Source organism: Lethenteron reissneri, chromosome 45 (genome assembly GCF_015708825.2).
Source record: "Lethenteron reissneri isolate LAM-NWPU_2019-01 chromosome 45, ASM1570882v1, whole genome shotgun sequence".
NCBI classification, from domain to species: Eukaryota; Metazoa; Chordata; class Hyperoartia; order Petromyzontiformes; family Petromyzontidae; genus Lethenteron; species Lethenteron reissneri.
In genome coordinates, this window is record NC_083823.1 from 6128295 (window position 1) to 6152697 (window position 24403).

The window sequence follows — 24403 nt, forward strand, 5'->3', positions numbered from 1 at the left end:
TGGATGCGAAGGCAATCTTGAATAGAGCGGGTGGGGGGGCTCTGGCTGTGATCATCTGGAACGAGTTGTCCCGTGCAAGCGAGCGTGGCACCGAATGAAACGCGCGCGTGCACCCTCCACCACCTCCCCCTCTGAAAACCGCTCCAGATTTAGGGACTTTGCAAAGCAGGTGCCGTGTTTTATTAACCATCACGGCCTTCGTGGTGAACCGCGTGGTTTTCAATCGCTGTAAATCTGTTTACAAGAACCCCGGCTTTAAAACAGGTGGATAATAACAGCGCCGCGTTGCGGTCTTGAAATCCCGACGGCTTTGATGTGAACGGCGCGCCCGCTCCCCGCGGCATTTTGCGATCGTGCGACACAAGTTGTCAACTTTAGCCGTAACAAATGGACGCGTTTGCGGATGCAACGGCAGAACCTTGAAATTACACGAAGAAATGCAGAGGGGGGGCGGGCGGGGATAGATGGGGGGAGGGGCGGGGAGTTGAGGTGAGCGGACCTCTTCATCGACGAAGCAACCGCCCTGTAATCTCACCGCGCGGGGATGACGGGGTGTCCTCCTCGAGCCTGGACGAGGACTGTTATGCAGAGAAAGTGACATCCCACTGCTCTTTTGCCACAGCCTTCGTGAAGCCAGCCCACGGTTGGACCAGGAGGGGATGGGGGTGGTATTAAATGAGAGCGAGGGATGTCGACAACCCCAGGACCAATGCTCGCTGGAGGCCTGCAACGACGATACTCGGAGGACTTTGACGAGTCGGTCGAGTTAAATTGTGTCTCTTCAACCACCGCCGCCGCTGTGCTACCTCCTGGCTTGTAGACTCGAGTTGTGGAAGCAATTGCTGTGCGCACCGTGGTAGAGGTTTGTGGCTAATGGATACATTAGCACAGACAGGAATTCCATTTATCCACTTCAAAAGAAGAACACGTGTCACCTTTCTCGTCTGTCCTGTTGGCCTTCGGGCCTGATTGACAGGTACGATGAGACCCAGAAGGTTGAAACTGGTCGAGAGGGTGCGTGGTGAAACACCTTGTGCTGGGAGTGTCGTCGGAAGGCTGAGACGCTGGCGGACTTCAATAAAAATCACAAAACTATAAGGAATGGTTTCAGGGAGACTTTCATCCACTTGTGGATCGATCACGGTTGATGATGATGATGACTTGAAGTGGAAATATGAAATTCCTGACTGCTCATTATTTCTGTATCCTGACAGCCACTTAACTGAAACATCCATTTCTCTGAATGATGGGTTTTTTTAAACACCTGTTGTTTTTAACGAACCAGTTATTTTATATATTCACTGAAGCGGCAACTTCATGCATTATTCAGTCCAGCGGAAGTTTGCCTTTTCTGTGCTGATCGTGACTGTGAGGGGCATTTCACGAGTTAATTCTTCATTGGTGTCAGCCATGATTGATCCACTGCTGGTTGAAGGCCTCTTCAAAACCGTTGCTACCTCTCGCGAGCTCATCTCACCACCGACGCTACCACCCACTGCGGATTCGTCACGGCTCGCGATCCAATGACATGGTAGGCGTCGTTCGGTGTAAAATGAAAGTTTTTTTGGGGGGGGGAGGGGGGAAGAGAGTCGATGGCTAAAGTACGAGCTGCAGTGCAAACGTTGTTACTTGTGAACCGCGTGGCAAATTTGGAACTCCCATTCCAAGAAAGCCCTGGCTGCTTACTATCCAGTTTGCACAGGTGATGATGATGATAATAATTTACATTTGTGAAGCGCATATCCAGTGGGCGATGTTATGTTCCAAGAAAAACCGCAAGCGAAAGACGTTCAATGCAAAGGGAACGCCATAAATAATCAAACAAACGTGGGCTCCCAGAATGAGTGTCTCATCAAGCTCTCAGCTGTCCAGGCTATAACCATCACCGCCGTCAGCCGTGGTCCATCCACTGCTGGATGAAGGCCTCCTCGAGCCTCCGCCACCTCCCAGAATCCCACCACGAGGCACCGATCCACCTGGCTCCTTCAATAGCTTCACCTCCCCGGGGGTAGACGCCCTCCCGGACGCTCTCCATTCCTTGGCTGCCGAAGACGCGCAAATGACTCGGTCGAGAAAGGCCGAGCAATCACCACAATGGTGAAAACCCGGCAAGGACCCTCCGGCAAAAACAAAAAGTGTCCTGGGAGTCTGCGACGCTTTCCCCGGGTAAAACAATCGTAATAACCGACAAACAAAAGGGAGGGAAAATAAACCCGACGCTCCTTCTAAAGGTAGCGTTCTGCCGCAACACCCAAGAGAAATGCATTCTTTTGAAGTTTTCCACGGGGGGGGGGGGGGTGTGGGGAATGAACAATGCACATCGAGAAGAGCGGGGTGTACGACTCGCTCGAGGGGAACCGGTTGCTGAGTTGGTGGCTGTGGCGTAGGCGGCGGGGGTCGGATGATACGGTGACTCTCAGGTCGAATTCTTCCTGTCAAACGCTTGGCCGTGGGGGGTGACGGAGGGGCGGTTTGTGGGGAGAAGGGGCGGGGTGGGGGGGGTTCAATGGTAGTTGGACCGGTGAGAGACAGAAACGTGAAAGCGTCCCCGTAGCTACGTATTCGTGCTCGTTTTCGGGTCCGACGTTTCGCAAACGCCCTTCTGCGAGCTACTTCTTCATTCCGTTCCTGAGGAAGCTCCCGAGCACGCGGAGCGAAACCGTCGGACAACACGTGGGCGGTACGACCCGGAAACTCATCGCAGAGTGAGACAGCACAACCGCAAAAACCTAATGAGCAGTTGTAGTACAAGGCCTGGCTGTGGAATTGTGCCCAAACATACATTGAAACAAGCAAGCTCACCCTGCAGGGGTGTGGCACATCCGCTGAGGATCATCAGACAAGTCAGCTTTGATAAATAAAGGATGTGCAGCTACGGAACCGATTGCACGTTTGCTATTCATTATATACCTTCGGCCACCCTGCTATGCGTATGTATGTTGCACTTCTTTCCCACCGTACGTAGCCAACCGTGCTCATCGGAGGTGTCGGGGAAAGACAACAAACTGCTGCCAGCTCCCTGGCCCTGTGAATGTCCATGCCCAAGGCCTTCCTCCTCTTGCCCTCCGCCTATGACCGATGATCTCGTTCGCTCTACCAGAGAAACAACGACGTAAAACACGCATTATTTCCCCCGTTACAGCTCACGTTCCACAACGGCAACACCGGATGCGCTCGCGTTGTACCTGCGACTCACAGGACAGAGTTTTGCAAATCCTGACGGTAAAAGGCGGCCGTCACTCGGCATGGTCACGGCGCGTGTGCAGCCAGGCCTCGCTCGTTGACAGCTGGAGCGAAGAACAACAATGACACTTTGGAATTAAGCTGTCTGGATGCGACAGATTTTTCTTATTTTTTTGTTCACACACAGCACCGTCCTTAATGGGCCCTCCGGCAAACATCCGTGCCGCTTTTACGCGCCAATGGCAAAACGTTTCCGTCAACTTTTTTTCTCAACTCCTTAATTCCGGAACGAAAGACGCCGAGAAATTGTTTATAAGCTAGAGCCAGTCGCGTCTCGTTTGGTGATGAATTGTGTTTTTTTAAGGTGTCTCCTCTCAACCAAAACATTTGTTTCGCTTTGCGTGCGGTGAATGGGCGCGCACGTGTCTATGCGCTGAAAATGTCGGGGCGTTTATCGGACGTCACTGAACCTCGATCTGAGATCCTGCCCCTTGTATGAAAGCACTTCACTGCATCCTCCCCACCCTGGGAAACATCTGGAATGTCTCTTTGCGCTCGCGTGCGTGCGTGCATGCGTGCGTGCGGGGATCGGTGGCGCAGTGGTTTGCACGCTGCGCTGTGAACCCGCTGACCCGAGATCGATTCCCGTTCACGGCCAAACACCAGTGACGATTATCTGAACCGGTCCTGGACATATACCCCCCCTAGGTCGACTCAGCCTCAAATGAGCACCTGGTGTGGTGTGTGAACATTCGCCGCTCGTAAGATGAAGGCGGCTGGGCATGGCGCTGGCCATCCAGCCTCTCGTGCACGGGATCGTTGGGGGCATTGACGAAATGTACGGGCACGATGGGGGCATTGGTCAATTTACCACCCATTTCTGCGCCAGGGAAGTGACTGATGGATAATGTGAATGATAGATAACATGAATGATGGATAATAGTGAATGATCGATTAAGTGAATGATGGATAAAGTGAATGATCGATTAAGTGAATGATAGATAAAGTGAATGATGGATCGAGTGAATGATGGGTGATGCTTCGTCCGTTTGTTTGCCTCCAAACCACTAACCCTTGGAAAACCCAGCTTGCGGAAAAAAAACGCCGGTTCGATCAAACCCAAATCTCCGAGGAATTCCACTGCCGGAACGGAACCAGGTGGTTCCGAGATTACATAACCGGGCAGCGCATAGTGGCCTGGTTATGGTGTATAAACAGCTGCGACAATAAACACCAATTTTGCTCAGCCTGCATTTTTTTAATTTCGCTCTCGCGAGAAACTCGTAACTTTACCGTTACGTAGCGCCTTGTCCTTGCGGTGGCTTCTTTATTTTTTATTTATTTCCCCCCCCTTCAAATTGCTTAAAGTGCATGACTTAAACAGCCTGACGTGACAACGTACACCTTGGTGAAATTGCAGGAACGTATTGTGCGCGCTGTGCCTTACGTGCGGTGACATGCCTTGGAATTGCCAGAATACAGCCCTTGAACCGGGCTTCATTCCAGTGGCAGGTGTGCGTCGGTCTCTGTGACCCCCACAGCACGCTCGTACTTGCTGCTGATGCTGCTGCCGCTGCTGCTACACTAACCTGCTAACACAATTATCGCCATTGTACACGAGTCGGACAGAAAGAGCCGCAGCGTAGTGACAATCGGCGAGCGTGCGTTCAAACAAAACGTTGCACCATCTTCCCCACCACCCAAAAGATCCTGGCTTCTAACACCACATCGGTGTAATGTCCATTCTTGTATAATAGAGATTCTTTTGGGTTAGATCGCGTAAAGATATAATTGTGTCGTTAAAACCCGCCACCACCCGACACAACCAACTAGTAAGGGTTGTAACGTAAACAGAGCGTGCCAATTCCATTCCTGTAATTTTATTATTCCGACACAATCTAACCCAAATTTAACTAATTATGAATCATAATTTTGGTGGTGAAAGGCTACGCGTAAAATGTAATGAGTGTATTGAATCGGTTCAAATATATTCCTTCGCTCAGAATGATGCTTGCAGCGATGGTTGTGAGTTATGATACACTCCGTGTGCTACTGTTGTGACTACCTCCCGGGATAAGGAATGAGGCAGAAATAACAGGGCCAGAGCAAACGAGACACACGGAAAAAACCAAAACGATCCATGCAAGATATGTTTTTTAAATGTCTTAAAGCGAACCGTGACTGACCCTGAATCATGGTCATTCATCTAATTGAGGATTCCATACAGGGCGGAAAAAATAACGATTTGAGTGTTCATTTGGGTATCTTCATGCCTCGGAACGGTTGTAGGGCTGTTCCGAGGTCATATATTTTTTTTTAAAAACACCGTTGGCTTGATAACGAGACTTAGGTGATCCTGTAGGTCAGGGGAAGACGTGATTCATTCGGGGTCTCATGGCCATGAAAGGTGACTTCTGAACACAGTACTAAGTTTCCTGTTTTGTGCAAGCAGAAGCTATTGTTACGGCGCTCCCTCGGTAGAGGGGCTTGATTCCACGACCACCAGGAACTCACTAATCGTTCACAAACGCTGGAGAACAAAGCTGGGAGTGGCGGCCACACGCGTGTGACCCAGCGAGGGGTTGGCAAATCACGATCACGTAGAGAATTTGTGAAAGAGGCACTTGCCTGTGGGGTGGCCATCAGATGGCAGTACAGCAAGTGGGATTGTGAACCCGCCTGCTTCAAACCTGTTTCGGTGTTGGTTTTCTCCGGCTACTCACGTGTTTTTCATCCTTCACGTTAAAAAAAAACCACTCCTCGGAAATGAATTTGGTCAAACAGACCAATGCAGGGCAGTCTCCAAAAGGCATCTCTTGAGACGTAACAAAAACGCTCCTCGGATTTTTTTTTTGACTGAGTACACTTCAAACTTGATTTGAACCAAAGAGTAAGTACACTTCTTGGAGGAAAAAAAATGCGGCGAATTTTTCTAAAACATCCAAATGCACAAGAACCCTCCTGAGAGAGAGAAAAACAGAGTCTTCAGATTTGTCAATGCTTTTCTGACTACATACGCTAAATGTATTTTCGTAAATGCGCATACAAGGCAAATGCATGGACGACGCGTTGAAAGTTTGTCACTGCAAATGCCCTCTCGCAGGACACTGGGTCTACGGAAAGAAGACAGCGCACTGGTTTATAGCGCGTGGCAACGATAATAATTATTCGAGGTTTCGCTTTGAAATCCCAAGTTGCATCCGTGGCCTGATCGCCACGAGATAAAAACAAAAAAGTGTGTCTGGCTCCATAACGCAGATCGCAAAGTTGCAGTCACGATGAAACATTGAAAAAGAGGACTCCGATTCGCCGCTGATCCCTCGAGAGGAGCGACTCCTGTCAAACAGGGCGACCCGGTTTGGCAGGTTTTATCCATGTCGTGAGAGCACCGAGTTTTGTACATGCACCCCGACTCAAGGCCCCCCACCTCCCTCCACCGCCCCCCCTTTATTTTCCTCGTCGACATTCCAAACGCCTGTTCACAAGCTGGTGCGAAGAAGAAAAAACAAAAGGGCGTTCGAATGACCTGCTGCTGCCATCCCTCCCCATCGGTTGCCGCTCAGCTACGGCACCGCTTGAGACGGTCGATTGCAAGGGGAGAACCCCTCTGCGCTTAGCCGGTGGCTTCGTTCGCTCGTTCCCTTTCTACGGACATTTAAACCCGCAGAGGTCACCCCGAGCTCGCGGGAATTCGAATTGCAAAGTGGGGGGGGGGGGGGGGGGGCAAAACGCGTCGGTACGTTACCCCCCCCCCACCCCCTTTTTTTTGGGCTGACAATTGAGCTGAGATGAGCTGCGAGGGAGGGTGGGGAGCGGATTCATTCCGCGTGCTTCTGTCGCCCTCTGCTGCCGCGTCTGGGAGACTGGCGCATTTCGGTGATTCCGAGTCTGGCGTGCGTGATCATGATGGCAGTTTGTTCACGAGGTAAAAAATTAACCCGTAAAAAATAAGTTTTTCACTATAAATCCTTTATATGCGTGTGCAATGGGCCACAACCCAGCCCACATTGGTCTTTGAAACGGGCGGCTAGAGTCCTCTCGTGCTCTGGCTTGAGATGGCTGCCACCTATGGGTCAGATGATTTCCTGCCACCATTAAGCAATTGGTAATTAAATATAATAATTTATTTTTTCCTAAAAAGTGTCAAATTTAGGAGAAAAAAAATTCACGAAAATAAATTGTTACGCAACAACGAGTCTGTGTGCAAAATGTCAGCTCGATTGGATCACGGGAAGTGGGTTAAAAAACGACCGAAATATTTGCACTGTCGTAAGCGCGCAAGCAGCAAGCAAGTGAACTTAATATAAAGGATTTTAAAATGCCAATGTCCCAGGTCTGCTACGGGCACACACGAGAGAGAGAGAGTTGGTGGTGGTGGTGGTGGTTTTTCTGTTCCACCATTTAAGGCGTTTTAAAGCTTTCGTGACTGCAGGGATTCATCTTCTTGGTTCTTTCGGTAAAGTCACGTAGAAGGGAAATAATAAAATAATAAAAATTTAACATAATAAAATAATTCTCACGCCGTTTCGGCCACAACGCAAGCAGCCGTCCTCAGGTGAAGAACAGGTCTGTCGGAAAGACAGCGTCTGAATGAACAGGTCTGTCTTTCCAACAGACCTGTTCTTCACCTGAGGACGGCTGCTTGCGTTGTGGCCGAAACGTCGTGAGAATTATTTTATAATGTTTTATTTTTATTATTTTATTATTTCCCTTCTACGTGACTTTACCAAAAGAACCAAGAAGACATTTAAGGCGTGTTCAGTGATTGGGGCCCATCTGAGCGTAACTCGCCCAGGCTGAACATCTGAGAGAAAAAAGCTTCACAGCTCACCGGATTTCCTCCATTCTCAAATAAAGATTCGGATAAGATGAAGGATTTTTTTAATCGGTACGTTTATGCCAGGATGTTTCTGCTGCGCGTCGTCGCTTTGGGATGTTCTGTATTCATCTTTTGTTTGTTGCGGTTGCACCCGACTTAAGAGCCGCATGGCTCACAGGGCTATCCTTAATAAATGAAACTTGAAACTTGAAAACTATAGATAATTATGGTGATTCGCTTGTAGATACCCCGCTGAAGTGACAGCAAGAAGTTGTATAGAAAATAATCCAACGCCTCGTCACGTCTCCACCAATATTAAATCGTCTAACGCTCTCCCCTGTAAGACCTGCGCCCATCGCTTTCACGCAATATTCTGTCACCTGCTGAGAAGAGAGGCCCATTTCAAATCAGTGGGCTGTCTATAAATGGATCGATCTGCATTGTATCCGCAATAGCTTGACGTGAACCTCTCCAGCCACTGGAGGTCGCTGCATTCATCGCCAACGTTACAACAACAACAAAAAACCGAATGGAGTTGTTAACGCTCGGTTCAGTGTGACCGGTAACTTAACTTCATTACGCTTATAGCCAAAGCGCTATAACAGTGAATTAACGATGATACAAAAACATACCGCGTGGCATGGGACGAGATGGAATGGCGCGGTGAATGTTGTAAATATGAGGACGACGATGATGCGTGACAGCAAACGGAGGTTGAAGGTGACGAGATGAACGAGTCGATGGAGGATGACCGTGGAGACGGGGAGGTATCGGTGATGACACGGAGGAGGGGTAGACGAGGAAGGGCAGGCGAGCGAGACTAGATGGGGAGTCCATTCCAGTGCAGAAGGGGCTAAGAGCGAGAAGGAACGGGACCGTGATTGAGCACAGAGAGGAAGGGGAAACAGAGAGATACATCTGGGATTCACCATTGGAACCTCATTTGCCAGTAAAAAATATGATAATTGTTTTTTTACCATTTCATCTGGCAACAAAACTGACACCTTTTTTTCTGGGATTGTGAACGCAGAGAGCGAGAAGTAGCGTAGAGTGAGACGAAGGGACGAGGCCTTTCTTACGGACCGAGTAACTCCCAACACTGGCGCTGGCCCATTGCTCGTTCACGTAGGAGAGCCACCGTCGGTCACACACAGATCTTGGCAGCCGCTTGTAATCCGAGAAGTGTGTATCTTCTGGGCTGGGCCACCTCTGAAGCGTTCCATCTTCTCTCGAGCTCTCGCCACGCGCTGCTGCGGGCATCGCTTCGACTTGCTGGAGATGCCCGCAGCAAAGCAGCGCGCGGAGAAAGCTTTTTGAAGGCGTCGCTGACTTGACCCGACACGGGATTGCGTTGCAAATCGTGCGTGCTCTGTCGTTGCCTGCCTGCAGGGACATCCAGGATCCATCGGCCCTCAGGGACCAAAAGGAGTTCCAGGCTTTCCAGGCCCCGAGGGCGTAGCAGGCGCTGCGGGAAGGAAAGGAGATGAAGGGACCCCAGGTTTTGCCGGGGAGAAGGGAGAAAAAGTGAGTTGGCCAGGTCTTCTTGATCGCGTGAGGGTACACACGCATATATCTCTTATGCTTTTCTTTATTTCTGTAATTTTATTTATAATTAATCATTACTACATTCATTGATTGTTCATTCCTAAATGCTTTGCAGGGTGGTAAGCACTTGTGTGCTGGGCAAACGCAAACGTTGCTGGGTCGAGTAATAAGACATTATTTTGGGTGGATAATACTGGTGACCTTTCGACCTGTAAGATGTTTCAATCACAATGTTTTCTTCCTTCACAGGGCCCCATTGGCGTTCCAGGCTTCCCTGGTAATAATGGTGTTCCGGTGAGTGGAGGCCACATGTTCTGTAACCGAAAACAACTGCAATTGCACCATCATCGTAATGACGATGCTGTAAAATGCTGGGAAGGGGATCGGCGTCGTTAAAGGCTTCCGCCAAAATCTATTCGTCTCATTTGTATGGCTGGCTGACCAGCACACGATGCACAAAGCATGCTCGCGGTAGTTGGTCGGCCGAGCAAATCATAAGCAATACGATTAAATCAACATGTCGATATCACATAAAATGAAAGAAATATGGGTTTCAAAAGCCAGGCGCAAATTTTGGCCACCGCTTGCGGTGTGCTGTGCGGTGGGGGGGAGGGGGGCGGCTCTTTGGAGGGCGAGCCGAAGGATTCGCTATCCGCGAACGCCACGGTGCAATCGGCACGCTACCGACGGACGCGGCAGCTGGGTTTGACGCCGTGCCCGGCCACTGACGAGGCCTCACCCGATGCGAGGTTCTCGCCGCTGCAGAGTTACGGGAGGGCTTTTGAGAGCGCTCCCCATTCCAGGAGCTTCGACAAAGGAGGGGACAGATGAAAGGCCCCTCCGTCGAACCTCAACCCCGAATTTTTTTTACGCAACCGTCGCGCACCCTCGGGGGCCCGTGGTAGGGAGGAATGCTGCTTTAAAAAAAAAAATTGAAGAGTGATGGATGGCAATGTGAGGATTGTAATGTAGAGTTTGTCATCAAAGAAGGTTGTCTTGCGTAGAGTGCCGAGTGGGAATTTCTCCGCCGCCCGTGTGACTCTGAGGAACCCCTTAGGGACCTGAAAGTGTTTGAGCTTCGTGTTTCTGATCAACAAAGCGCAGACACAGACCATGCACCCCCTGCTGAAATGCAGTTTGCATCATTCTAAATAGAATGTTTTACAGTTGAGCTAAAATAACCAAAGAGATGTAAAAAAAACAGCTGCAATAAATATCCGCATATTTCTGCCATAACTAACGTGACACGTTTGTCGATTTTCCACGATACAGGTATCCCTCGATTTACGAAAGGGATGCACATCCTTCAAAAGACTACATTTCGTAAAATCGGAAATGGATTTTCCCATTAATTTGATACGAAACAGTAGGCATGTGTCTCGGACAGTCATTTCAACTCTACTCCTAACGTAAAAATTATACACTACCTGTATCACTTTTCACGACACAAAAAATCATTATTTAGAACATGAATATTCAAACGATTTGCATAATACTAAATTTCAAACTATAAATTATTACTCTCTTCAGAGAACTCGCCAAAAAGATCTTGCTGGCACGTTGGAATGACTGGACAGCTGACGTGAAAGCGTCACTGCACTTCGCACCTCCGATTAGCACCGTTGGCTACGTACGGTGCGAAAAAAGTTCAACGTGCTGGGACGCATGTGACTGTTGCACTGCAGGGGACACCCTGACGCTGTCGCGGATGGACGATGACGACGATGACGACGCAGCCTCCCGCGTGGCTTCTCGTTTGATGATCTCGTGGCGCGCGTGGCCTCGGCGACATTTCGTGGACGCGAAATTTTGTAAACCAAAACGTTCGTGAATCGAGCGACACTCTACCGGCACTTGACGTTGCGTGCGCGTCTAGGGCCACCCTGGCCAGCCCGGAGTGAGGGGCATCCCCGGCCTCGACGGCTGCAACGGCACGAGGGGAGACGCCGGTTTCTCCGGAGACAACGGATACCCCGGATCGTCGGGCCGCCCGGTGAGCTTCCCTCACATCGCCGGCAAAATACAAACGCTTTTGAAAACGGACCTCCAGATTAATAACTAATCTATGTATGCTAAAACTATTTAACTCAACTATTTTTTTTATTTTATCAGGTAAGACCCCCACTGAGCTACGTAGCTCTTTTTCAGAAGTGACCTGGCCACAAATGATAGCTCAACAAAGTGGCTTGTCATCGTGTGGAAATTTATAGCAGCCAAATACTCTGACGTTCGTGTTGATTCTAAATGTGGAGGGGAAACACCTGAGAACCCAGAGAAAATTCCACGCGGGGAGAATATGCAATTAAACCACAGAATCCCTATCCGTATTATTACTTTTTGTTACGTAATGATTCGTGGTATAATTCGCTGAAATATCAGCAACTAGGAGATGATGCTGCTACCATTGTGTAAGTGTGAGCACTGCTGGCAATCCAGAGGTGTCCGTTTGATTCGAATCTCCCGGTTACTGAAGTTCAAACATTGGTTCATGTTTCTAAAATCTCTCCGCCTCTGTCTAACCAACAGCACGAATGTGTAGGGGTACCGAGAGGCAACCCCCACTTGTTTAGACTAGATATGGGCCGCAGGGTCCGGAGGGCTTTCCAGCCCTGGGGATGAGAAGTGGACCCAAGGGGTGGTCTGTGCAGGCACAGTGTGCCCACTCTCACCTATTGCAATACATCTGACTAGTGTGGCATGGTAGACCCAGAATATCATAGTCTTCTGTTCTTTCGGTAAAGTCACGTAGGTAGAAAAATAATAGATCGTGATGTTTCGATCGCAACACACAAGCAATCGTCATCAGGTGGGGCAACCACAGCAAGAAGAAACTGCTGAAGTAGGCGAGAGATCTATCGTGGCATGAGGTTATGTAGGCCTCGGCAGTAGGGGAGGGAGAGTGTTTTCTTGCTGTGGTTGTCCCACCTGATGACGATTGCTTGTGTTGCTATCGTAACGTCGTGATCTATTATTTTTCTACCTGCGTGACTTTACCGAAGAGCCAAAGAGTATGGATTCCTGCAGTCACGAAAGCTTCATATCCAGAATATCATCTCAAGGGGTTCTCTAGATCAGTGCCAGGCTTTCTGGCAGCAGTAGTATCATAAATAAATTGTAGGGCTGCACTTTAACATTTTATATAATTCCCAGGTATGAGGATTAAGGAAATAAACTAATCTACGAATCATAATATTGGTCCTGAAAGCCAACGTTTAAAATTAAGAAAACAAATATTCGAATGAGCACAGGGAAAGCAAATGTTTCGAATGGAATTCAATGCATTTGTGTCTGTGTGATTGTTTCATGCAGGGAATAGTTGGGCCTAAAGGCCAGAAGGGAGAACCTGTCACCACACCTCCCGGATACAAGGGCGCGACGGTACATTTATCCACAACTTTCACATTGTCACGTCATCTTGCTGCTGCTGCTGCTGCACAACAAAAACATGGCTTCACATTAGAAAGGATTATGAAAAGGGATTAAAGATTTGCATTTATCTGTGGCGCTTAATTGCCCCGGAATCTCACATTTCATCGAAATCCATTTCCAATGACCTTGCGGCAGTTCCAGCGTGGGGGACACCAGTGGCAACTGCCTCTGTGCAGCTCAAAGTGTAGACCGCGCCTGCCTGCAACTGGGTGGCTGAGCAGTCGGAGCACTTGGCCAGCAACCTTGAATGCGGATTTCGGTGCAGGGAGTTGTCGGCCTTGGCCGGAAACACATCACACGAATTCTGGTTTTTCGTTCCATTTGGCTGCAAGCTCCAGCTCTTAGAATGAAAAATTATCGGGTTTGCTGTCATGTGTTTACAGTACCATGCCGCTCTGCAGATGTGCATATGAGCAGATGAGAATGCTCCGCTCCCTTGTTAATGTGGAATATTACAAAAAGGTCATTTGAATGGATCGCAGAAGTAGTTCTGGGAAATGGCCCTCAGCGGACCGTTCTCTAACACAATTTTATTATTTTAAAGTACAAGACGACAAAAACGAAATCTTTGTCCATGAATTCATCCGTTATCTTTCAACCCACATTTTGTTGTTCTTATAATTTGAACTTGAAGTGGGCGTCTATTCTTTTTACAAATACACACTGGACAAATGTGTTTTCTCTCGCAGGGAGAAAATGGCTACCCAGGACAAGATGGCCTCCCCGTGAGTCCGGTTGCACTTCCAGTCTGGTGGCTAGACAACATTTAGACGTGATGTTGTGCATCCCCTCGACACTCGAGGAGTCGGGGATCCCTCGTGAGAAGCCTCGGACACCTGGGGGGGGGGGCTTCCCTCCAGTGGTCATTTTGTCCGCATGTTATTTAGTTCTTTGCTTTGATATTAGCCCTAGGTCTAGTTTGTTGTCGAACGATGGAATCCTAGTCAGGTCTCAGTGTGTGGACTTTTAACTATTTTACCATTTTTATTTCACCCGGTAAGGCTCACTGAGATAGACAGTTCTTTTTTAGAAGTGACCTGGCTATCACAAATGATAGCTCAACGAAGTGACTTATCACGTGAACATGTATAACAGTCCAAACACTCTAAACGCGTGATTTAGATTCTAAATGTGGAGGGGAAAACCGGAGGTCCCGGAGAAAAATCCACACGACCACGGGGAGAACATGCAAACTCCAAATATATGAAGCCGTAAGGATCGACATCAAACCCACGATCTCCTGTATGCCAGGCGAGGGAGTTAACATCTTGTCACTGTGGATTTAATTTCATCGTTCTCTTAGTCCCGTCGATTAAAGCAGCCATGCCTTTAGTCCCGTCTTAGAAAAATAAGTTCAACACGCATACATACATACAACCGATTGTCATTTACTGATTTGAACAATCAGTGAAATCTACATGTAAAGCCAACTTACCATTGTCTATATTCCTCAGTGCACTGCTGTCTCTAATGATGTTACACAATGATTTTAGTCTGCGTGATAGTTCAGACTCGTTCATTCTGGCGCGTCATCGTCAGTCGTCGTCACCACAACGCTGGGCTTTGATTTTCATCCACTCATAGCCATCGTCAACCAAAAATGCATTCTAAAAACACGATTGAATATTTTCGTCCGCAATGTCATCAACGCGGTTCACTCCGATGTTCACTCGCGAAACCACGATGCACCGCTGCTGTGGCAGCAGAGAGACGCAGACAGACAGTAGCGAATACAAAATATATTTTTAATCATGGTGTACCTTGGTGCCATCTGCCAGTATCGCCCGGTTTATTAAAAATTAATTGACAAAGGACACAGAAAACAAATGAATCTGGACACACTGTTTGCGTGGCCATGCTGTGTGTCCGTTTGCTATGTTGTGCCACTGCACCACAACAACAACAACAACAGCTGCCATTCGCCACAGCGCTTGTGCCAGGCAAGGTGCACTTTTAGTCGTGCATGCATACACATGTACACGTCATCGCTGTGGTTTTGCTGATTGCGCTCGAAATGGCAATCCATAAAACCTGCGCAAAAATGGAAATGAACGCTCATTGTAGGGAGGAGTGGAAAGCATATCGTAGGTGTAGAACACCAGCCAATGAAATGCTGAGAGCCCTGCCTTGAACCCTAACCAGCTGGCCAATCAGTTAATAGCAGTCGCCCTCCCACTCCCGCTGACCCAAACCCAGCCTCTGCCACTTCACTAGGACCCCTTTTCAACCACTGTGCTTGCTTTTCCATTGTGGTGTTTCACAGCACCATCTGATGGTCAATTGAACCCTAGAATTCCCCTGCTGAGCGTTCTCATCATCTTACACTGTGCGCGTACGCATGCATGAATGGGTGTGTGTACGAATGCGTCCATATTTAGGGTGGGTCACGAATAGCCAAATTTGCCTCCCCCGCTCTCACAATGACAAATTGCTCAATCGGTGCCCTTTGCGAGCCGCTTGCCTCGCCGCGGCCCGCACGCCGAATCGGCGTAGGCCGTTCTGTCATCCGTTTATTTCCTGATTTGACGTCTCCTTTGACCGCGATGGTGAGAGGGGGGTCGCAGTGGGCGTTCATGATTGCACATTTACGTTTAGCTGATTTGCAATTTACCAATGAAACGCTTGGAATCAGAAGGCTAGTTGTTGCTCATGCGGCTTCATTTTCCACCACTGGGCTTTTGACTCATTGGCCCAAAAATGCTTATTGGTACCACTCAAGGTGGCAGATGCTATCAGTGATTTCTTTGGGGAATTTTACTGAAAGAGCACAAAAATGAATGATAGCAAGGTGGCCATGCTAGCTATCTCTGGAAAACGATAATTGAACAAGGGTACTGCAGTTGTGTTTGACAGAGAATGTCATTTCAGAATAAGGACAAAACAAATACGAGATATGAAACGTGAAATAAATATTACGTTTGTCTGTAAAACAGACGACATGTGCACGAAGATGTCTGTTCATGCTGGACACTGGTAGCATATGCCACTCCAGTTAGGAACCGTTCAACCCCGTTGGATCATGGGCTATTGTTGTCTTGTGTTGTTCTGTTGCATTGTTTAATTGTATTGTTCTCTTTTTGGTCTCAGGGCCAGAGCGGATTTGTGGGGCAACCAGGGCCAGCTGGCCCCCCAGGACCTCTGGGCTTCCCTGTAAGTTGGTTGGCCTTTGCATTGAGGCCGGAGGGGGGGGGGGGTGTGGAGGCATTCAACAGCTCTGGGCGGACACGACGCAATCAAACGTTAAACAAACCTTGAACGCTTAAGCAGAATGAGTAACCATACCATCTGCATTTGTCTCTCGTGCATTCCGCATGTCTGTGTCAAAGGGCTGCGTCTCCCGCCCATTGCCTAAATGTGCAATAAGAATTCACAGGGCAGGCCGAGTGGCGTCGTGTGACATTCGCCCCTTGCTGGCCCTCGGGGAGACATCCCGAGCGTCGCGAGTACAAAAACTCGTAGCTCCTTGCCTGCCGAGGAGGCTTTTGCAGCGATGCACCCGCCAGTCATGAGTTGGACTCGGATCGCACACACGATGCAATTCGTAGAGTCATTGAATACGTTTCAGTCTGTGTTGATAACTCACCTCTTTAAACAGGCCTTCACGCCCAAGTACAGGCCGTTTACCCAGCTGGTTCTGCTTATTCCCTGCTTTCCATACAATGGTGACACATTGGGATCTACGGGTGAAATGCGCCACTTTACAAATGTGAATTATTATGATGTGGGAATTGATTCGTTATGACGTCACATTAATTCTGAACATGCTTTATGTGATGTAATGAACTCGACGGACAGGAATCACAGCGGTTCATACGAACGAAACAGGCAGAACAATCGAGGCAGACAATTCTTGAAGATGCGCAAGCTATGCCCAAGACAGACAGCACAATAAAGACAATAGATCACACAATAGGGGCAACATCAACGATGCACACAACGCAAAGGAGAGGGCACAAACGAGGCAAACAGTGCAAATGAGGCAAAAGAGAATCGATACTTCTGATTTCCCATTGTCCACTCTGATTTCCCATCGTCCACTCTGATTTCCCATTATCTACTCTGATCTCCCATTGTTCACTCTGATTTCTCATTGTCTACTCTGATTTCCCATTGTCCACTCTGATTTCCCATTGTCCACTCTGATTTCCCATTATCTACTCTGATCTCCCATTGTTCACTCTGATTTCTAATTGTCTACTCTGATCTCCCATTGTTCACTCTGATTTCTCATTGTCCACTCTGATTTCCCATTGTTCACTCTGATTTCTCATTGTTCACTCTGATTTCCCATTGTCTACTCTGATTTCCCATTGTCTATTCTGATTTCCATTGTCTACTCTGATCTCCCATTGTCTACTCTGATTTCCATTGTCTACTCTGATTTCCATTGTCTACTCTGATCTCCCATTGTCTACTCTGATTTCCCATTGTCTACTCTGATTTCCATTGTCTACTCTGATCTCCCATTGTCTACTCTGATTTCCATTGTCTACTCTGATTTCCATTGTCTACTCTGATCTCCCATTGTCTACTCTGATTTCCCATTGTCTACTCTGATTTCCCATCGTCTACTCTGATTTCCCATCGTCTATTCTGATTTCCCATCGTCTACTCTGATTTCCCATTGTCTACTCTGATCTCCCATTGTCCACTCTGATTTTCTATTGTTTGATTTCCCATTGTCTATAAAACTATTTTTATTTGACCAGGTATGGCCCACTGAGCTGTTTTTCAGAAGCAACCTGGCCACAAATTGATAGGTCAACCAATTGGCTTATCACGTGGACATATATAGCAGCCAAATACTCTAAACGCATGTCTATAAATGTGGAAGGAAAATCCGGAGGACCCGGAGAAAAATCCACACGATCACGGTGAGAAAGGAGAGAGTGACACGCAAATTCCAAATATACAGTGGCTTATCACGTGGAAATGCATGGCAGAAAAATATTCTAAATGCATGTTAATTCTAAATGTAGAGGGGAAATTTCTAAATGTGGAGGGAAAAACCGGAGGACCCAGAGAAAAATCCACACGACCACGGGGAATATATGCAAACTCCAAATTATATAGGTGTCAGGGTCAGGATCGAACTCCCATGCGAGGGAGTTAACAACTCGCTATCATGGCATCCCTAAGCTTCCGTACTGCTTTGTAATTGGTATAAATCCCACAGCCGTGATGGTGGGCACTTGCTTCAGCGTTGAGGTCATTGTGTCCTCTACATCTTTCCCACAGTGACTTGCAAAGGCATTGCAGGAGCGTGAATAATAACGCATCTCGCTGCCTCCGCGCTAGCCTAACTCCTGGCGGATCACTCCGCGAGACGCGCGGATCCTTCCCCGCATTTCACGCTTTCGCGAATCGTCCAGAACAGCCGCTCGAACGCGGAGCAGCCCGGGGGGGCTTGAGGGTGCACGGTCAGGGACGTCGGTCTGTGACAACCCTGTACCCGACTCCGATGCAACCCAGCTTCAACTAACCAACCAAGCGAGCGAGCGAGTGAGCGACCAGACGAGAAACGTAAACAACGCCTTCCAGTTTGAAAACTTTGTCACGCCCGGTCCCCGAAAATATTGGCCTCAATGCAGCGACGCTCTGCCAAAATTCGGAAAGACTCCCTGGGGGGGGGGCGGGGGGGGGAATGCCATTTAGGCTTGGCGCTCGCCATGCCGCGAGACTGTGCGTTGCCCCGTGAGCTCACCCACTGTCCCGTGACGAGTTACAATAGCACCTGTCCGCCCTAGAAGCACACGCAAACCTCCACGGCTCGCTCCGCTGCCTGCGTTTAAAAAAAAAATTGTAGAAGAAGAATAAAAACACCACGGCCCGAATGCATCGCAGTGTGTGGGAACTCGTTGCCAAAAACGGTTTGAAAAATGTGCCTGTTCACACGGCAGGGAGAAGTTGCGCGACAGGCAGTCGGGTAAAGCGGAATGTTGCGTCTCGGTACTCGTGGGGGCTTTTGTTGTTGGTTACCATTCCACGTTGGCTGTGCTCCGGCCAGAAGTTTATCTTGGCCCCTGAGAACATTGCCGACGGGATGAGCACAAGGGGGCCAGTGCGCTGTTGGTGGTCTCTTAAGTTGACTTCGCTTGTGTTTGACGAGAACCACAATGCATCTGCTGCTGCTGCCGCTGTTGCAAGGACCCCTTACCTCTCTAGGACGCTGCAAAATTGTAACCGGAATTGCGTGCTGCGCCTGGTTGTGCTTTGCTCTTACAATTCAATTAATTGCCAAGGCAGTTAATCAGTTGCTATGTTATGTTGTTCCTAGGGTCCACCCGGCCCACCTGGCTTGCAAGGAGAAATGGTAAAGTTGAAACGTTCATCTGCTTACAGTCTTTGCAATGTTTTTTTTTATATATATATATTCCGGGCGCTGGTGGCTTACGCTGCAAGCCTGTAATCGAGCGCCGTGGAGGTGGCGGGTTGATGGATCACGTAAATGTTGTGTAACTCCCTCCGTGAACCACGACCATCGAGGTCGCCATCTCCAGGATGTGGTGGCAGTACAACAAGCGGGCTCATTACATCTGTGGAGGGATTCACTGTCACTCCCCCGTGCCCACCACACCCCCCACCTGCGTTTTCTCGGGGTGCTACGGCTTCCTGAGACATATACAGGAGAAGCCCTCTTAACGACGGTCATTGGTCCCACAAAACCGGCCGTTAAGTGAAAGGGGTTCTGCTGTATAAGCACTCGCTCGTCGAGTTGGCCAGTACCCCAATGCAGGATTCCAGAGCTTGGGTAATTGATGGCGCCGGTTTTGGCGGACTTCCCTCTTGCCTGTGATTTTACCGACGCCTCCATGTAAAATAATATAAACTTTTGCGTCGCATATTCTAGTGTCGCAATATTCAAGCAGGCATGAACGATGTTGTGTTAAGATTACAAATATATACTAATATTATAATTTTTTGCACAATAGTCATTGTGATGTGTTCATGTACAAGGACTCCTAGACTTACGTACGAGTTAGGTTTCAGAGGTCTGTTCATAAGTCGATTTGTTCGTAAGTCCAACTTTGTTCCTGTCGATTCCAAAAGTGTTGTACGGCATGCACACTAAGAACGGGGAATGGCTGTAAACGTTGTATAATCTCCTGTAGACGTAGATGCCACTGGTGTTTCACGTTCGGCAGATGTAGATGCCACCACCGCCCTCTATTGCACGGTGATTGAACTTACGACTCTCGGTCCGAACAGGCAGCTTGACATACGGGACAGGTTTGTTCGTATCTCTGAAAGATTCGTAAGTCGAATGTTCGTAAGTAGAGGAGTCTCTGTGCAGGATTAGCAGTTGACAATATTACAATATAACAGTGGATCTTTGCGATGTTTGTGTTGCGTTCGTGAACAGGGCAATCCGGGTATTGGACGCCAAGGAGAGAGAGGTGAAAAGGTGAGCTTTGGGGACGTTACGCGATGTAAAGTCACTCCGGTGAAGCCGTGCATAAACTGTTTTGCTGTGTTGAGATGAACACGTGTTTTGTATGTTTCAAGATTATTTTTGCTTTAGCCAGGTGAGAACGGTTTCGAAAGGTAATTCATCCAAACTGACCTCTATTCCGTGAAATGTATTCCGTTTCATGTTCATTTATGTTCACGCACTGTTTAACAATTCTTTTGTAATGCGATTGCTTTTGTACCGCTTTCTATTATGTTGTTTGCTCTGATTTTGATTCGCTTCATTGTTGTGAAAACTAGATTTTAAGCTTTCGTGACTGCAGGAATCCATACTCTTTGGTTCCTTCAGTAAAGTCACGTATAAATAAATTAAATAATAGAATGCGACGTTTCGATTGCAACACAAGCAACAGAGAGAGGCACACAACATAGACACACAGACAGACACACAAGCAGAGAGAGACACACAACATAGTCGTCTCTGTGTGTCTCACCTGAAGACGGTCGCTTGTGTTTCGATCGAAACGTCGTGATCTATTAATTTCCTAATCACGTGACTTTACCGAAAGAACCAAAGACTATGGATTCCTGCAGTCACGAAAGCTTCAAATCGAGATTAAACTTCAACTCATTCCCTCAACCCCTCTGGCCCTGCCCTCTCCGCGCCCCCTGCCGTGCTGTGCCGATGCTAGGGTGAAGTCGGCCCTCCTGGTCCTCCTTGGAACGGCTCTCCAGTCAAGGGGCCTGGCACCAGCCCCCTGCTAAAGGGGCTGAGTGGAGACAAGGTCAGACACCGACAGTCTCTCACGCCAAGGCACCCACTTGTCTGAAACTCCATGACCACTCAAGTATTTGCGTTGTGTGTATGCCGGGTGTGGTACTGCAATGGTAAGTGCGCTTGCGCTATGAACACAGCGACCCGTGTTCGATTCCTGCTCAAGGCCAACACCTACGGCGGTTATTTGAACCGGTCCTGGGCCTCCCCTTTGTCGACTCAGCCTCAAAATGAGTGCGTGCTCCTGTGTGTAAAGATTGCCACAAAGGGAGATGAAGGCGGCCGGGCGTGGTGTTGGCCAACCTCCCTCTCGTGTACCGAGCCGGCCTTCATAAGTGCTAACAGCGCTTGCGCCTACAGTCTGTTAAGGCTATACGGGTGATCTTTGTCTTCATCTTTGTTTGTGGGAGTGGTAGTGTCGTGGTTAGCACGCTGCTCTAATTCGATTCCCACTCATGGACAACATCAGTGACGATTACCTCAAGCAGTCCTGGGCCTTCCCAACGTCGACTCAGCCTCATTTGTGCATATCGGTACTACCTGGGATTCCAATGGAACATTCAATTTTGATGTACAATTCAGTTATATATGCATTTATATTGTACGTGCCAAAACATCGGCCTGTCCCACAAATAAGGCATATTTTCTACAACCGTAATCACCTTAGAAATGACGACGGCCCATTTTGTGTGTGTGTGTGATTACGATGATTTTTTTTACATTTTGACGGTGAGGCTGCCCCGTCCTGTGTGAATCTCCACCGCACTGCCCGCATGAGTGGTGGGGGAGGGGGGAAACGCAAAAAACACACAAAAAAGCGATTGCTGTAGATTCAGATGGGTGCATTCATCAGCTCAAGCGCGGAACATTTGCAGCCACTTAATCCTGTGCCACGCCGCGGGACCACCAAGTGTGAAAATCTTCCGCCCGATGCAGCTTGCAATCAGAGGTCTCGGTGTCACAGTGGCAGCCGCTGGATAAATACATTGGTGGGACACGGAAGCCCGCCGGGGGGTCTAAGGAAGGGAGGAGTGAAGACGAGTGGGGGAGGGGTGGCGGGAGGAACGGTGGAATGCTAGTTTATGAGCGGGTACAAGAATAAAATGACTCGACGCATTCAACCCATCGATCGGTCTTTATTTTACTTGCCAATATCGCCCACAATAAAAGTAGTGCATCGGTGCAACATTGCAGCGGAACGGGAACGGTACATGGGGGGGCACGGAGCGACGGGAATGAATACGGAAACCCCGTCAAGACCTCAGAGGCTAACACCGACCGAGCAAAGTTAATTACAAACTGCGCACAAAATGAGGTACAGCCATGCGGCAACAAATAGCATAAGAACGGTAAGTAGTAGATCAAATAAAATAAATGAAGTGAATGTCAAGTAAAGAGCCTTAAAAAGGAAAAAATATATAAAAGGTGACGTTTCGGGAAATGGCCTTTCATCATTGCACATTACTAGTGACGGGGAGATCAGTTGGCGTGTGATATCCAAATCGTTCCTGAGGCCCGCTTCACCAACTCGTATCGACCGGCGTGGCGAGCAGTGCCGGATTAAGCTAGTGCGGGGCCCGTAGCATACGTAGCTACTTTTGCTGCTCGGATAATCCGGCACTGGTGGTGAGGTATGGTCAAACAACCCCGTCCGACCAAATTGACTTGGGAAGACCTCAATCCAGGAGTGTGTTGACAAAAGTGATGCAAGTTTATTATTGTTGTTAAAGGCGTAGCAATAGCCAGTCATGCTGGTTACAATTAATTTATAGCGTGTGGTAAGTTTATTATTGTTGTTAAAGACGTAGCAGTAGGCAGTCATTGCTGGTTGCAATTCATTTCTAGCGTGTGGTAAGTTTATTATTGTTAAAGGTGTAGCAATAGCCAGTCATTGCTGGTTACAATTTCTAGCGTGTGGTAAGTTTATTATTGTTGTTAAAGACGTAGCAGTAGGCAGTCATTGCTGGTTGCAATTAATTTCTAGCGTGTGCACGTGTTGCGTGTGCCTGGGTGAAAAGTGGGGCTGAGTGGTTTTTTTTTTGCCCAATCCTGGGCAGCTGGCTCCAAAGAAACACCCCGCGATGATGTGCACGTGCCGTTTGTCGTTTCCGCAAACAGGGAGACCGAGGCTTTGATGGAATTTCCGGCGCTTTCGGGATTCCTGGCGTCGACGTGAGTTTTCAGCACCCCGGCATCTCTCGCAAACACGTGACGGTGTAAGGGTCGGCACGCTCCGACTCGCAATCCGCAGGTGCCGGTTGGTTCTTTGGGGGCGCGCACGTTGAAACGATGATGCAAAGTTTCTGAAATCTCCTGCCCGCCTCTGTCCACCCAGCGGAAATGAATTGCTACGCCGCAGTTTTAGTCGATCAAAAGGTCGCGTTTGGTGGGGTGAAGTGTGGGATACTGCCACCTCTTGCAACGGAGGACGCAGCCCAGCAATGGCATGAGCGGGTACCTTCAGGACTGCACCGTTGTGTTTACCTAATGTACTGCCTCATTCGTGTACATAGACCACGGTGGGGAAGAGTGGTGGCCCAGCGGTTAGCACGCTGCGTTATGAGCCCGGTGGACCTTAGTTCAATTCCGGGCCACAGCTAACATTATTGGCGAGCAACATCTGAACCGCACTGACCATCGTGGGGAAGTATGGTCAAGCTATTCCCTATGACGTCAGGACATCGGAAGGTCTTCATCCAGCAGTGAATTAAGAAAGGCCTGTAAATTGTGACTTGTATTATTATTTTCTTGTTACTTAAACATGGAATGAAGTGAGGGATATTAATGGCATGGAGAGAGGCCTTTATCTTTATGTGGATACACGGTGGCAGATAATGATGTTGAATCAGTTATACATTTTAACACATGGGTGATTAACATTTTCCTCAAATTATAGTTCGCGTGTCGTATGCCATTTGCACTTTCCGAGCCGCTAGGCCAGCGGTGGCGAATGCGTGCGTCGTGATTCACGGGTGGATCGCAAAAATACTTTTCCGTGGATTTCAGTATCCGTCGGAGCAAACGCCGACGTGAGCAGCCTTACATTGCGGCTGACGGTGAATAAAAATCACCGGCTATGAATTCACGCGTTTAAAAACATGATGGTGATGATGATGATGATAATAACAACATCTACCAATGCATGGTGCCAGTACTTTGTGGCTCGAGTACATTGCAGGGTTCATTCCATTGTTGGGTCATCGCTGTCTGGTGGGCAGCGGAGGTGGATGAAATCCACCAGT

The 24403-nt window shown here is 48.5% G+C and overlaps 1 protein-coding gene across 1 annotated transcript in view; it reads left to right on the plus strand.

The window, feature by feature from the left end:
• LOC133353864 (collagen alpha-6(IV) chain-like) overlaps positions 1-24403 on the plus strand; it is a 177198-nt gene that overhangs the window by 89214 nt on the left and 63581 nt on the right. The window contains exons 5-14 of the mRNA XM_061570339.1: positions 9392-9526; positions 9797-9841; positions 11424-11540; positions 12857-12925; positions 13666-13701; positions 16064-16126; positions 19254-19289; positions 20340-20381; positions 21079-21171; positions 23280-23333. Coding sequence (XP_061426323.1) covers positions 9392-9526; positions 9797-9841; positions 11424-11540; positions 12857-12925; positions 13666-13701; positions 16064-16126; positions 19254-19289; positions 20340-20381; positions 21079-21171; positions 23280-23333 — 690 coding nt within the window. The remainder of the gene's footprint in view (positions 1-9391; positions 9527-9796; positions 9842-11423; positions 11541-12856; positions 12926-13665; positions 13702-16063; positions 16127-19253; positions 19290-20339; positions 20382-21078; positions 21172-23279; positions 23334-24403) is intronic.